The sequence below is a fragment of the Furipterus horrens genome, unplaced genomic scaffold (assembly GCF_987537825.1).
Source record: "Furipterus horrens unplaced genomic scaffold, mFurHor1.1.pri manual_scaffold_2, whole genome shotgun sequence".
NCBI classification, from domain to species: domain Eukaryota; kingdom Metazoa; phylum Chordata; class Mammalia; order Chiroptera; family Furipteridae; genus Furipterus; species Furipterus horrens.
Window position 1 is genome coordinate 42044270 of NW_028327172.1, and position 15642 is coordinate 42059911.

Here is a 15642-nt window from a genome sequence, read left to right on the forward strand (position 1 = left end):
ACATGAGGACGGAGGCTCCAAGTCCCCAACCCTCAGACTCTACTGTGTGTACATTCTAGACACCTAAAGGTAGCAGGGGAATAAAATGGCAATAAAGGGGAACTTCCTTGGTTGGGAAGCCCCAGATGGCTTCCCTTGCTGCTGGAGAACAGGCTTCTGGGACTGATTCCATAGATACCAGATTAGGTAGACTGCCTTAGCCATGCAGAAGGTATGTGAGGGTAGGATCACTCACTTCCTCCTACACATGATCCTTGTGCCAGCCCCACCCCCCCATTCACGCCTTAGGCCCAGAAAGTAGGTTGGAAGTGGTGTCTGGCACTGGAGGTTATGCCTTGATTTAATTGGTTGCAGCAGAGCCCCTGCTGGGAGGGATAAGAAAGTTATTCTGTGTCTTGAAAGGGCTCACACCTCGTATTATATAGGATTGTCTGGTGCTCAGAAAGAACAGCCCCAAGGCCATATGGGGCCTGCAGGTTTGTTATACATTCAACAAGTACTTCTGAGCACTTACTGTGTGGGTCAGAGTGGTGGGCCCTGGGAGTACAGACTAAAATGGTCTGTACCCTCTGGAGCTTATAGTTTACTGGGGAAGGCAGGCAACCAAGTAAACACATGGAACTGAATGTGAAATGACCGTGTGTTTAAACTGTGAAAGAATAGAATGCAATAAATAAAAATAGCCCTGGCTGGTGTGGCTCAGTGTATTGAGTGCTGGCCTATGAACCAAAGCGTTGCTGGTTCAATTCCCAGTCAGGGCACATGACTGGGTTGCAGGTCAAGTCCCCAGTCGGGGGCATGCAAGAGGCAACCACACATCGATGTTTCTCTCCCTCCCCCTCTCTCTAAAAATAAATAAAATATTAAATTTATTTAAAAAATTTTTAAATAAATAAAAGAGAATATAGTATTAAGGAGGGTGGGTATTAAGGAGGGTGGGCAATATAGTATTGAGTGGTGACCTGCAGGTGGGGGAAATGGGGTGGGTAGGGAACCCCACCATGTTAAGAAGTGGAGGTAGAGCGCTCTTTCCAATGGTGGAGTCTGAAGAAGATATGCAGAAGTGGCACCTCATAAGGAAAAGGAAAAAAAGGAAGAACAGGTCATCAGCCTCAGACCTCAGGTGGCTGAAAGAGAAAATGTACTTGGTATCTGCTATGTCTTTGCATTCTTCCATGATGACACTTTTCTCCGTGTCATGATTTTTTCTGGCAAGGAACCCATCTGCCATGTGATTGGTGGGATGAAGATAAAGGCTGACAGAGATGAGTTCTCTCCATATGCTGCCCACCATGTTGGCTGTCCTGGATGAGGCCCAGAGGTGCAAAGAGCTGGGCATCACGGTCCTCCACATAAAACTCCAGCCGCAGAAGAAAACAGGACCAAGACCCCTAGACCAGGGCCCCAGTCAGCTCCTAGAGTCCTTGCTCACTTGGGAACAAAGGTCAGATGGATTGAGGATGTCACCTTTATCCCCTCCAACAGCACTCACAAAAAGGTGGGTCACTGAGGTCACGGTCTGTGAACAGGACATCTCAAATTATTGTTTTCTGTTAATAAATTGCCTTTGTGTGAGAATAAAAAAAGAGGGCGAGAGAGATTTCCAGACAAAGGAAGACAGGTACAAAGGTCCCGAGAGGTCAAGATCTTGGTGTGCTGAAGGACCTGAAAGGAGACCATGGTGACTGGAGAGGAGGAAGGTGGAGGGAGAAAGGAAAACAAGAGGTCTGGAGAGTCAAAGCTGAGTTGGATCATTTAACTCAAGTAAAGTTTGGATTTGAGTTGGACTACAATGGCAAACCATGGAAAATTTAAGTGATAAGAATGAAAAGATGAGACATTGACTCTGGGTGGGAAGAAAAGTGAGAATGAAAAACATAAGAAAATTAAGCATCTCTAAACTGCTCCCCTTGAAGACCGTGATACTGTAAAGCCATCTTCGGTCTTCCTGTTCTAGGAATATTTTCTAAGAAAATAATTGGGCAAAAGCCTAAAAAGGTGTGTGTACCAAAGTTTATCATAGCTTTATTTAAAATAGAAAAATACCTTCCCCCAAAAAAAGCTCCATCAGCAATGAATGGTTATATAAAATTTTACTTAAACATATAATGAAATTGTATGTGCCCTTTTAAAATGCTGATATCTGAGATACACTGTTAAGACAAAAAGAAGTTCTATAAAAATTTACCTTTCTTTTAAAAAGGATGTTGTAAGAATAGAAAAAAGCTGGAATAGATAAAATGTTAATAGTGGTATCCTCTGATAAACAGACTTTTATCTTCAAGAAAAAAGACTTAAGCAGGAGCATAAGGTGGTTTCATGGATGCTTTTGAAAATGACCATGGTCGCTTCAAATAATGTATCGTAGAGGGAAAGGAGAAGCAGGGAGGCAGAGTCTATTTCAGTGATTAGATAAGAAAGGATGGTGTTTACACTATGAGGGAGGTAGAGAGAGGCAGACAGATTTTAGGCAGAATTAGGAAGTAGGAACAACAAGGTTCATTACTTATTAAACACATATAGTGTTTCAGGCACTGTGCTAGGTGCTAAAAATATAGAGGTGAATAAATCAGATAAAATCCTTATCCTGTTCATTAGGTCAGTATGGTGGATGGGGGTGGGGGTGGGGCTGACGCTGGTTTCTACTGGCTTACAAGAGCTCATTGTCAACTTTTCAGAATTTTGACAGCTGATGGTTGAAACCCAGCCATTGTTAAAAATAAACTTATGTAAATAAAAATTAAATACATTGTATTAAAATCAAAGATAATAAATACTCAAAACTCATCACTTCCTAATTATTTTACTGCATTTTACTATGACCTGTGCTCTTGAGCTTATTTGTATCTATCGTATTTGTGTGGTGGAAATACCACAGAGTAAGTAGCATGTTACTGTGCATTTCTTCCCAGCTGCACATTTGGTGATGTCTTGTAGGTAGCTTGAAGATGGCCATGGTATTTACACCACAGAAATTAACACATGCTACAAATCAGAGCTTTTATCCTTCTGGACAGCTGGCTTTTAAGCATGAACCAGCACACCCCTTGAAAGGGTACAGAGCACACTCCCAGGAGTCAAGCAGCCAGAGCTTAAGCATGGATCTGTCACTTGCTTTCAGAGGGATTTGGCTAAGATACCTAATATAGGTGTCCTCATTTGTAAAATGGAACAAATGTTATCATATATATGATTTAATGAAATAATCCCTATCAAGTGTTTAGCACAGTGCCAGGCACATATATGTGCCCACAGATATGAGCAAATTATTGTTCTAATGACTTCAAAGAGAAGCAAGAATGGACTACGTTCATTACAGACAAAGCGAGCAAAAAAACATGCAACTTGGAGGAGTCAGTTGGGAGCAGTGAGCACTTCTTGGTGCCTGGAACTTTACCCCTAAGCTTTCTCAGCTTGGGGACAGGAGGCGTCCAGTCTCTGCTTCCTGAATGGAGCTTGCTGCCATGGGCAACAGACCTAGCACACCAGGCAGTACTCAGTGGCCCAGGAGAAATGACTGAGGTCAGAGAGCTCAGTTCAGCAGGAGGCCAGGCTGGACGCAGCCATTCCAAGGGAAGGTGGGTTGGTGTCAAGCTTAAACGCGGCCCCCGGCAATGCAATAAATAGGAAGCTTTGTCCATGAAGACATGGGCAGGTCCGCATTCAGACCCTTCAGTTGGGGGAGCCAGAAGCTGCTGGTTAGGAGGAGTGAGAAGACTACATGGAAAAGCAGGTAGTTGGGTTTTTCTGGGCTTGAATTCTCCCTGGAAATCAAGCAAGAGACCAAGGGCTCCCAGCTCAGTCTGGGCAGCAGAGATTTGCCGAGGAAAGGGTTGTGCCACTGAGGCCTCGCAGCCCGGCCAAGAGGAGTGAGCGAGAACGGCTGTAGTGAGCCCGTTTCAGGGAGGAAAAACTCCGGGGCTCTGGCCTCCAGCCTCTGGTGGAAGGGTGGGAGCACACTGACACCTGCAGCCTCCAGGGGGCGCGCGGGCTCAAGTTGAAGATAAGCCCTTTCTCTTCAGCTCAGGTCAGAGAGATGGAAGGACTCCAGGACAAGAATAACTGTCACCTCAAGTGAGAAGAGAAGCAAGGCCAGCCTGGTCTTGGATCCTCTGAAAAGAGCTGCCTTGTGCCCTGTGACCAGCGCCAGATGGACAACATATTCACAGCCTAGGTTTCCGAATGGATAGTCCTCTGCCTCTCAGCTCCTGCTCAGAACTCTAGCTTCAGCCTGCGCTGCCTGCCATGCAGAAGACTCTGCGGGGCTTATCCTGGGAAGGCTCCTATTATGGTATCTGAGACATCTTAGGGTAGACAAACGAGTTAAGAAACAGTGAAAAGAGGCCATAAAGCCCTCTTCTGGGGTAGTCCAGGGGTGCTGTGAGGGAACCAGAGCTGTATGGGGAAAAAAGTCCAAGCTAAAAACCCATCATCAAATATGTGTGCTGGCTCTCCTTGAAGAGCAGTGTCAGGCCAGAGGGGAGACTATGTCCCTGTACCAGCAGGTCCGTGCAGGGACCTGATAAAATGCCTACAGAAGACCCTGACTATGGGCTTTCTGTTTGGGGGTGGGGAAGTTAGTGACTCGGTGTGAAAGCTTCCCTTTCCCCAGGCAGGCTCAGTGAAATCTGTAGGACACACAGACACAGTTCTGGATCTAAAATAGTTGTTGAGGGGGTTGCTGATGCAAGGTGCTCAGGAGGGAGAATCCCAGGATAGTTCTGTAAGATCACAGAGGCTGAGAGGGAAAGAAGAGGTGAGGGGAAGCCTGGGAGTAGCGGTTTCCAGAGCTCAGTGCCCAATAGCTGGGGTGGAGTGGGTCCAGGCAGGAACACCCTGCAGAGGGGAGAAGGTGGGTGTTGGGCATCTGCCATAAGAGCCATGGCATTGCCCATGCTTCCAAGGGCTTGGGGAGCCCAGCTTTGACCACTAACCCAGTGGTGAGGAATCATGCTAACAAGGCATGGTTTCTTCTGTAAGTCAGGAGAGGACATTGAGCCTGATGGCAGAGGCCCGGTGATATGTTGTTCCATAGGTCCCAGAAATTGTTGTTTTTCTGTTGGGAGGAGTCGTTGCAGAGAACAAAAGGGATGTGAGACCTTTGCTAAGGTTGTATAGGGATATGTCAGGGTCAGGGAGCCATTTGAAAGGGATCAGGACCTTTTCAGGCTGGGCTAGTGAAATAGGGGTTCTGGAACCAGTTATCCTGGCCCTTAGCTGACTCTGCTTATATTTGTCTTCAGCCTCAGGAGGGAGTCTCAGATGAAAATGGGCCAGGCTCTGGAGAGGCCCCAGGGAGTACTGAAGGCAGCAGGTATTAGAGATCACAGATGAGGAAGACAGGGATATGGGGCAGGGACTCTGTGCCCTGTGACTAGCACCAAGATGGCCAACATATCCACAGGAAAGAAACAAAACTATACAATGAAGGGCGGTGACAAGGGGACCTGTGACCCCTCAATCCAATATGCATCCCATCAAAACACACCCTCACACCCTGATAGTCCCCTTACCCCAGGAGGGAAATTGTCAGAAATTTGGCTGCAACACTAGTCAGCACTTGAAATCCATTTTTCATTCAACAAATATTATTGAGCAGGTACTATTTGTGGTGAAAAGAATGTAATAGTAAACAAATAGGTAGACAGATGAAATACTTTCAAGTTTTAATAAATAACATAAAAGAAACAAACACAGGTTTGAAATGGCTGGATAGAGTGGTCATGAAAGGCTTAATTGAGAAGATAGCATTCCGGCAAGGATCAGATCTAAATATTGTGAAATCTGTTAGAGTTCTATTTATTCTTTGATGGATAAACAAAGCACTTTCCCCTTAATTTGGAAACTACCAAGAAAGACTAATTACTAGCAGAGGTCTCTGGAAGACACCTCTTCCTGTCCCATTACGGTCAACCCTTCCCTCCAAGGTGATTTTTGCAAAGCTCTTTGCCAGTAGGGGTGGGACCAGAGGTGGAACTTAGACATTGATTGGTGAAATTTTATTGACTTACTAAGGGCGAAGTTGAAGAGCTTGGGAATGCTCCCAAAATGCCCTTGGTAGAACTTGGAAATAGCTGTTTTCTGAGTGTTTCTAAGTATGTTTGTATGTGTGTGGTTACTAAGTATATGTAATTATCAGTGTCTTTAGTTGTCTTGGAGCTCAGTACACAAATATATTATGGTCCTCCTCTTCTCTTCTTCCCCCATTGTAGAGGTAAATCCAACCACACAAAGGTGATCTTCAATCAAGCTACCCACTTCCTTGATATTATGGGCAACCAGATCCATCACCGGGGGGATGAGAGTCACAGCTGGGCATCAGTGCATGAGCTAGTCAGTGCTCAAAAGTCAATGAAGGGGGATGGGGCCTCCTGCCGGGAAGAGTTAGTCTTGGACTCAGATTTCTGTCAAGACCCTGACCTTATTTACACTGATGTAATCAGCCAATATTGGCCTAATCCTGAGAGAGAGCTCATTCCCAGCAGGCTTGGAGGTGGGAGTGGTGCTGTTGCCATCTCTATAAAGGGAGTTCAGCCAGGTGACCAAAGCTGTCCTGTGGCCATTCCAGCTCAGCATGGCTCGGGCACTGGGAGCACCAGTTGCACTGGCGTTGTTGGGCCTCTGCTGGTCTCTGGCCATTGCCCACCCTGTTCCTTCGTGAGTAAAGCTGATGCTGGGGAAGAAGGACTGGTGTCTGGGCTAGAGTGGGGTAGAGTCAGTTTTTAGGCCTGGGCAAGTGTGGGGTTAGGAGCCAAGGAAGACATACTGGGCCCATTGGACCCAGACATCTCTCTGTCTTCTCTCTAGGACTAATGCCTCTGGGAATGTAGCTGAAGGTGAGCATAGGACCAAGCTGAACCCAGATGGACTCAGTGAGACTCCGACTCCCTAAGTGTGTCTATCTGTCTGGCTTTGTCTCTGCTTTTTATCATCTGACTGGTCTTTTACTTTGTCATCTTCCCACCTCCACCTCAGAACCCTGCTCAGATGGCTGGAGCTTTGAAGCTACTACTCTGAGTGACAATGGGACCATGCTGTTTTTTAAAGGTAGGAGAGTCTGGGATTGGGGCATCTGGGACCTCAGACTTGGTTTCCTTCACCAAGAGTGTATCATCCATCTGTGGGAAATCTTAGGAATTATCTGACAGTATTACGCACAGCTTCTCTGTAACCATCTTAGTAGGCCAAGACTTTGTTCTTAGTCTCTCCGTGATTGTGTTTTTCAGGGGAGTACGTGTGGAAAGGTCACCAGGGGGTCCGGGAGTTGATCTCAGAGACACAGAAGGATTTTCCCAACTCTGTGGATGCTGCCTTTCGCCTTGGTCACAACAATGTTTTCCTGATCAAGGTACTGCTGGGTCAAGGTCAGGGCTGGGCCAGGAAGTACAGGAATCCATATGAGAGCCTTTCCCCCCCCCAAGTGGTCCTGGCATGGAGCCCTTACCAATAAGTTCCAGGTTTCCTTCTCCTGTGCCTTATGTGCCTGAAAAAGGCTAAGGGAGTGTGAGCATGTGAGCCTGGCAGGCATAGTGTCCAATGGCTATTTTTCAGTCCTAATGTTCTCCCGGACCTCTCTGCCACTCCTCACACTATTGTCCATCCTTTCCTTTGTAGCAGTTTCTTCCCTTGGCTTCTATGATCCCTCATCATGTCCTCTTCATATGGTGGCCAAATTGTTCATAACAGAATAGCATCTGACCCAGGGGTGAATGAAGGATGAAATCCAGCCTACTGTGCTCACCAAGTCACGTGCCCTGGCCCTGTTGTGTCTGCTCAGAGGAAAGGACACCTTTTCCTAACTTGCACAAAGGCACTGCAAGGTTGGGGTGGCCCTCACTGCCAGCTTTGTTTCCCTTCTGCCTCTTTTTCTGTCCTTTCTCAAGCTTCTTCTCTTTGGCCAGTCCCTGAATGTTCCCTGTCCATACACCCTCCCTGGGTGATCTCCACTATTGCCATGATTCTGAGGGCTTTCTATATTGTGAACACCAGGTCTGGATTTCTCCCCAGAGCTCCAGCCGTATCTTTCCAATTTCCAGGCAGACATATTCAACTTAGATAATCCCATAGGCACCTCAAATTCAGCATCCCCCAAACTGAACTTAGTATCTTTCTTATAAATTGACCCCTCCTCCTGTGTTCCCTATTTCAGTAAATGACACCACCACATGCTGGTTCCTGCAAGCCAGGTGCACATGGGTCTCAAGATGTGGCCCTTGGTTATCTTTTCAGGTTTATCACCCATCCCTGCCATAATCACTATGCTGACTACATGACACTACGTGTAGTTCTCTGATCATGCTCTGTATATGCTGCTCCCTCTGCTGGGGACACCTTTTCCACACTTGTCCACATGGTAAATTCCTGCTCAGTTTTCAGTTCTTGGCCCAAATGCTTCCTACTCTGTGAAGCTTTCCAGGAATTCTCTAAATTGCCAATGCACTTCACATGCTCCCACTTCAATGGCTCCATGGCTAGGATGGTAGGATCCCTTCTGTATTGGTATGGTGAAGTCCTTGAAGGCAGAGAGAGACACAACCTTGTCATCCCTTTATCCCCAATAGCTGATATATAGTAGTCATTCTTGAATTAAGAAATGCATGAATAAATAAATAAATAAATGTATAAGTGGATGGATGATGTGTTTGCCAGCGCTTATGGTGTTGCAAGTAAGTGTACCTTGGGAGTGTCCATGGTACATAGTCAGATGTGTGTGTGTTATAGTAATAGGGACGGGATTTACACAAACTGAGGGTATGCATTTGTGTAAGGGCACAACACATTGTTGTCCACAGATGGACTGAGAGTGTGTGGGTTGCAGGAGGATATTGTTAAGTGCAACAGGTCGAAGATGTTGTGTGTAAATGCAGGATGGTAGTATGTGGTGGGGGAGCATAGTTTAAAATAGAGCACTTTTGTATGCAGGGAGACAAACTCTGGGTGTACCCCCCTGAGAAGAAAGAGGAAGGATATCCAAAGTTGCTACAAGATGAGTTTCCTGGAATCCCATCCCCAGTGGATGCAGCTGTGGAATGTCACCGTGGAGAATGCAAAGATGAGGGCATCCTCTTCTTCCAAGGTCAGTCCAGGCTGCAATAAGAGAGGAGGGAGTAATGGTGGGTTGGTGGTGATAAAGGTAGTGGTAGGAATGATGGTGGAGGTGGAGCCACTATATGGCTCCCTAAGGAAGGAGTGAAATAGGCCAGTTATGGTCTATAAGTCAAGTAGGGGATGGAGAGAAAGTTATCCTGGGGAGGGTAACTGGGTATAATTCTGCTCAAGTTCCCCATGACCTTAGGACTAATCTATGTTTCTTAGTTTTACATACAAGATTCTCCATGACCACATCCTTACTAACCCACCAGCATCGACTCTCATCATTCTCCTACCTTGAATATGAAGCTCCAGAAACTCTATACTGTTTCCTGTTCAACCAGGTTCTTTATGCTTCACTTTCCTCTCTCTGAAGTTCTGTCTCCGTCTCTTGTCTGCCTTGAACCTCCTGCTTCAGATTTTAGTTTAAATATCACCTTCTCTGGGAAGTTATTTATGACTCTTCCTATGCCCTTTCTGAGCTGCTTATGTGCACTTGGCTGCTGAATTTTATTGTATGATCACTCCCTTCAACTGTTTTTCTGCTTGGCTATGAGCTCCATGTTGCCAGGACTGTATCTGGTCCATCCTGGAGCTGACTTCAAGCACAAGGGAAGAAATAGACTGGACTCAACAAATACTTGTTGATTGATTGGACACAGGTAACCACACATGGTTTTGGGACTTGGCTACAAAAACCAAAAAGAAGCGTGACTGGCCAGCCGTTGGGAACTGCACCTCTGCCATTCGATGGCTTGGCCGCTACTACTGCTTCCGGGGTAACCAATTCCTGCGCTTCAACCCTGTCACGGGAGAGGTGCTTCCTAGGTACCCTCTGGATATCCGAGACTACTTCATTTCGTGCCCTGGCAGAGGTGAGAAAGCCCCAGCCCTTGGGACTCACTGGAATCCATCCATATGCCACAGCTCCCACCTTACCTCTGTGGTGTAAGATCTTGGCCCTTGCCCTAGCCCCATTTCTATTCTGGTTCTTCCCAGTTGTCCTCATATAGTGGAAGCCTACACGCCATTAACCCCAGCTATCTCTTCCACCGCAGATCCCATTCAGACCTCTGGCCCTCTGTCTTTGTTCCCCTTTGTCTATTTCCCCACACCCCTATCCCAGGCCATGGACGGAGGAATATGAGCCGTCACGGGAATGGAACCCACCAAGGCTATGGGGATGTGCGCTGTAACCCAGCTCTAGTTTTATCTGCACTGCTGTCTGACAACCATGGTGCCACTTACATCTTCAGTGGTGAGAGATACCTGCAAATCCCCCATCTCTGCCCTCCATATACCTCCCATCTCTTTCATGGTCTACTATCTCTGATCCATTTCCTCCATTTTTATCCCTGCGTCCCTTATTTTGTCCCTCAGTTCTTATTCTTAGCATGCCTTTTATTCATCCCTCTTTTTCTCTGATGCATATTGTTCAATTTGTCTCTCATTGACCAGGCCTCTAACTTCTGCCTCCCAGTATCATCTACTCCCAGATCTGTGCCCTCTCTGGACCTCTCTAAGTCTCCATAATTCCTCAAGAAGTGTTCTTGAGCAGTGCTGCAATATGTACTGACTTATTTTTTTTTAAAGATCATTATGTCTTCTTGTGAAATATAAGTCACAGAGATACAATTGTGTAAGCAGAGAATCCAGCTTGTAGTTCTTACAGTTGTCTGGATTACAGGTAATGACATCCTAGCTTAGAATAACAGCAGCAGAGGTGATGGGAGTCAACATAATATGTTTTTTGGGTAAAGCTGGCAGTATTAACCAGTGAATTCGATATCAGTAGGAGTGGGGAAGGGAAAAGAGAGGTTTTAAAAATGGGACTAGGTAGCTAGGTGGTTCCTTTTTCTAAAATTGGGAAAGACAAAAAATAAAAAGTAAAGTAATAAAATAAAATATGGAAAGACTAGGGAAGGAGTGTGTGTGTGTGTGTGTGTGTGTGTGTGTGGTGGGAGCAGCAATCAGTTTAGACTTTAGACATGTTAGGCTTCTGGTGCCTAGTAGCCCCCAAATGGACAGGGTAGGTAGGTAGTTGCACTTGAGCCTGACACTCAAAGAAGACCTTTAGAGATGAAGAGAACAAATTGAAAGTCATCAGCATGTAGATGGTATTTAGAGCCCTGGACTGGGTAAAATCACCAACAGCATGAGTATAGAGAAGAGGCCCAAGTTAGGGGACTCCAATATTAGACATCGTCGTCGGCAGCCGTCCGTCTCGAGAGACAATGGTGTAGCTTCTTAAGAGTCTATCTGCACCGCCGAGAATGGTTGTGCAGTCCGACTCGGGAGTAACACGGTATCTGTCTCCTCCCGTGTTGAATCGACATCTTGCGATGACGCTGGAGTGTCCTCTCCAGTGAAGCTGAAGCTACAGAGCCTGGGCAGGGTGATATGGAGGGTCTGCTGTTGCCCATGCAGCAGACCCCCCCTCTCTTCGCAGCTGAAGGGTCCAAGGGAAAGACGGAGTCAATACAGCTTGGCTTCAGGTGCGCCGCAGGAGTTGCCGGTGTTGACTACAACGTCAAACCGCCTTAGGGACTCCGGCTCCGGATTTTCTGTCGGGGTTTACTCCCTTAGCCTTTCCCCTGAAGAGGTATGCCGCAAGGCAGCGGAGGTTTTTTTTTTTTTTTTTTTGGAGTCAGAGTTTTCCTTCTCTGATGTGCCCTGACTGGAAGATCGAACCAGCGACACTTAGCTCGCAGGCCGACGCTCAATCCACTGAGCCAAACCAGCCAGGGTAATATTAGACATCAGGCTGAAGAGAAGAATAGTAAAAAAGATAAGAAGAACATGGGAGAATCTGGTATCATAGGATCCAGGTTCCCCAAAAGATATTTAAATAAGGGAGTTGTGAGGAGTCAAATGTTGCTGAGAGGTAGAGTAAGAGGAAGACACAGAGTGGATCATGGAGCCAGTAGGTTGGGCATGTTGGAGGATACTGGTGCCCTTTGAAAGAACAATTTCAATGGAGGAGGGAGACAGGAGTGTAAGTGAAGTAGGTTGAGAAAGAAAAGGTAAGTGGGAGCTTAGACAAGCACTGTTCTGGCTACTCCCTCACTATCCTGCCCCAGTCCCCTTGCCAGGGATTAGAGAATATAGCCAGAGTGAGAGCACTCAGTGGACGCTTGCTGTGGTGCTTTCCTTTTAACTTCTGGTCACTCTCTCTCATGGTCATTATAACATCTCTGCACATGGACATCTGAGATGCATAGGGAGCCCCCAACAAGCCCCATAACATTAGCCTTACCAGGCAACTGGGCCACTGTTCTTCATTCTTGCCCTTCTGATCTGCTGACTCCAGCTCCAAACAGGTCACAGTGCCCAACTTTGCCAGTCAAGTCCTTCTCTACTTCCTCTCATGTGTCTTCTTCCCCCTTGGCCTCTGAATACATTATTTCCTTCCTCTCAGGACTCACCCCTACATCTGTCCCTGTCTCTTTACTGCCTGGCCTTTTACCTCCAGCACTACAGGTGCCTCTGATACCCCACAGGGTCCCACTACTGGCGTTTGGACACCAGCAAGGATGGGTGGCATAGCTGGCCCATTGTCCATCAGTGGCCCAAGGGTCCTTCAACGGTGGATGCTGCCTTTTCCTGGGAAGAGAAACTCTATCTGGTCCAGGTATGTGTTGGGAGAGAGGCTTGAGGTAAAGACTGGGAGAATATCCAGCTCTATGCTGATTAATGTCTTTTGTCCCCCAGGGCACTCAGGTATATGTCTTCCTAACAAAGGGAGGCTATACTCTAGTAGATGGTTATCCAAAACGGCTGGAGAAGGAACTAGGGAGCCCTCATGGGGTCAGTGTTGCGGCTGTGGATGCAGCCTTTATCTGTCCTGGATCTTCTCGACTCCACGTCATGGCAGGTGAGGGGCATTTACTTCTCCACAGCCTAGATCCCCATCAAGGCCTGAGAGGGCTTAAGTCAGGATCCCCATGATGTGAAATCCATGTTATATCTGGTGCCTTCTTCTTCCCAGGACGGAAGCTGTGGTGGCTGGACATGAAGTTAGGAGCTCAAGCCACGTGGACAGAGCTTTCTTGGCCCCATGAGAAGGTTGATGGGGCCCTGTGCATGGAGAAGTCCCTTGGCCCCAATTCATGTTCTGTCAACGGCTCTGGCCTGTACCTTATCCATGGCCCCAATTTGTACTGCTACAGTGACGTGGCAGAACTGAGTGCAGCCAAGACCCTTCCCCAGCCCCAGAGGGTGAACAGCCTCCTGGGCTGCACTCACTGACAGGGCTTCTGATGTGAGTCTGGCCCAGCCCTTCTCCCCATTTTCCTTACAATAAAACCAGAGGGCTTCTTGGCTTGAATCAAGGGGCCCTGGTTGTGGAACAGTTTCATTTCTGTCCTTGAATTGAGAAGGTAGTAACATCTCTTTTGAGGCTTTCTAGCTCAAATGAGGCAGTGGGAAGCAAGGGAAGGAGGGCTGAGGGACACACCTCATTTCTACCCAGATGATCCTAAACCCAGATCTTAAACCGACTTCTTCTGGACTATGTACACATAGAAGGAAACTGAGGACCAAAAGTAGGAAAAGGAACTGCTGCGTTTACACAAGTAAGAGGCAGAGCAGGGACTCTGACCCAGCCTGCTAATAACTGGCTGCAAGGCATCAGGAATATAGGGCCCGGAGCAGCTGTGCAAGTGGATTGGCTCAGAGTCGCCACGTGAGGGCCATGGAGGCCCTCAAATTGTGGTTCCAGGTGGTTCAGGCAGCACTATTCCAAGAGATGAGACTTTAGTTGCCGTGAGTTACGCATAAAAAGAGGAATGAAATTGAAGTGGGGAAACAGAGAAGGGCCAGCTATGTGTCAGAGGCAAGCTGGGGAGAGAGAAGGAGTAATTCAGGGACCTGGCACCATGAAACACATGTATAGAAAACTGCCCCTGGGTGCTCCTGCTGGCCACCCTTTAGCTCCCATGAATGTAGGCCTACATGGTGCCGTGTTTTGGTGGACATTACAGTTGTTTTTTTCTGGTCCAAACTTACAACGTTTGAGAGGGCAGTGGGTCTGGACTATAGGCAAGTGAATCTCAGGTGAGACCCTTATGCTCCTCTACCTTTTCAGCCGAGCAGAGATTAGAGAGATTGGTTTGGTTTGTTTTAGACTAAAAAAATAGCCTCAAATTTTAGCAGGGGGTCCTTACTCTTAGGTTCCATATTCTAGCCTTGATGACTTCTTCCATAAAATGGGTATAATATTACCCATCTCCCAGTGACAATGAATATGACTCAAACCTAACCTTTGGGTCCTCTCTGGAAGTGGTCTTGAAAGTAGACCCATACTCTGGCCCATGACCTCATCTGGTTTACTGTCAGCCCCTCATGGCGTGTGTTCCCTTGCTCTGTGGGACTTGTGTGGGTAAAATGGGACACTCGCAAGCTCCACTGATACACTGGGCTTTGCACTGGGAAGCCAGGCCATAAAGTGCCTCCTGACAGGTACCAGGCTCCTCTACCAGCCTTGATGACTGGGATCGGAGGAAGGGGTGGCAGGGGATGAAACTAGGTCTCTGAGGTTCCTTCCACCCAGGACTTGAAGTTGACCAAGGCTAGAAACAGAGCTTAGGGGCCATGCACCAGAGCTATGGGGTTCACTTCTAGGAAGTATCTTGAGCTTTCCCCTTCATCCCTGATGGTGTCTGGACAGTTCGCCCTGTTAGGTTGGCTGTCCCTCCTTCAGCCTAAGGGGTGAGGACAAGGCCAGTCTCCAGACTGGCCTTATTCAGGCCATGTGCTACACATGGGACCATTGCTGCAGCATGCCACTGTGCCTAGAGGTATCTAGACAGTGATCCAGCAACTCTGGTACCCAAGATTAATTTTCTCCTCTCAAGGGGACTACTAAATCTCCTCTTTCTTCTCTTCTCCTACCTGCTCTGTTGTAAAGGAAGCCTCTAGCTTGACTCCAAGGAACTCCCAGAAAAAGGTTCAATTTCTCCTTCTTTCATCAACTCACTTAGTACCTCCCATGTTTAGAGCATTGTTTCAAGCAATGGAGTAGCAAGATGAATTGGACAATGACTGCCTTCAAGAATCTGCCACTCTATCACAGTCAGTAGGGGACATCCGATGAATGCAATAAAATGATCTAGACATTAAGATGGAACACTAGCCCTGGCTGGGTGGCTCAGTTGGTTGGAGCATCATCCAATACACCAAAAGGTTGATGGTTCGGCTCCCAGTCAGGGTGTGTGTAGGAGGAGACGGATTACTGTTTTTCTTACATTGATGCTCCTCTCCTCTTCCCTCTCTCAAATCAATGGGCATATCCTTGGGTCAGGATTAAAAAAATAAATAAATAAACCTCTGTGACTTATCTTTTTTTTAAAAAGATGGAAGACTATATATATAAAGAAGAGTGGAGCCAGCAATACATGGGGTGGAGAGTGGGCTAGAAAAAGACTCATATATGACCTAACACTTGAGTTGAATTTTAAAAGGTGAATAGAATGTATGTAATTCCTTTAGCAAATATATATTCTATATATTCTACTATGCCAGGGAGCATTACAGGCAAAGGAGGCAACATAA

General features: G+C 46.9%; 1 protein-coding gene and 1 pseudogene across 2 annotated transcripts; both read left to right on the forward strand.

The window, feature by feature from the left end:
• The first annotated feature begins 977 nt into the window (after positions 1-977).
• Positions 978-1510, forward strand: LOC150018263 (small ribosomal subunit protein uS11 pseudogene; annotated as a pseudogene).
• Positions 1511-6537: 5027 nt separating this feature from the next.
• On the forward strand, positions 6538-13441 carry HPX (hemopexin). Of its 2 annotated transcripts, none has more exons than XM_090264443.1 (10): positions 6538-6657; positions 6808-6872; positions 6976-7047; positions 7227-7348; positions 8923-9076; positions 9753-9965; positions 10217-10348; positions 12591-12721; positions 12802-12964; positions 13079-13441. In XM_090264443.1, the coding sequence occupies exons 1-10, from the start codon at positions 6575-6577 to the stop codon at positions 13336-13338; spliced, it is 1395 nt and encodes a 464-aa protein (XP_090120569.1). In that variant the 5' UTR covers positions 6538-6574; the 3' UTR covers positions 13339-13441. The 2 variants fall into 2 exon arrangements, with proteins under 2 accessions (XP_090120569.1, XP_090120576.1); XM_090264450.1 differs by having other exon boundaries at positions 6808-6836.
• The last annotated feature ends 2201 nt before the right edge of the window (positions 13442-15642 follow it).

What these genes read in the sequence shown, in the direction of transcription:
- HPX (XM_090264443.1), top strand. Translation starts at nt 6,575, where the DNA reads ATGGCTCGGGCACTGGGAGCACCAGTTGCACTGGCGTTGTTGGGCCTC. An exon ending in ACAATGTTTTCCTGATCAAG is followed by an intron (nt 7,349 to 8,922) that starts GTACTGCTGGGT and finishes TTTTGTATGCAG; the next exon opens with GGAGACAAACTCTGGGTGTA. An exon ending in GGGCATCCTCTTCTTCCAAG is followed by an intron (nt 9,077 to 9,752) that starts GTCAGTCCAGGC and finishes GATTGGACACAG; the next exon opens with GTAACCACACATGGTTTTGG.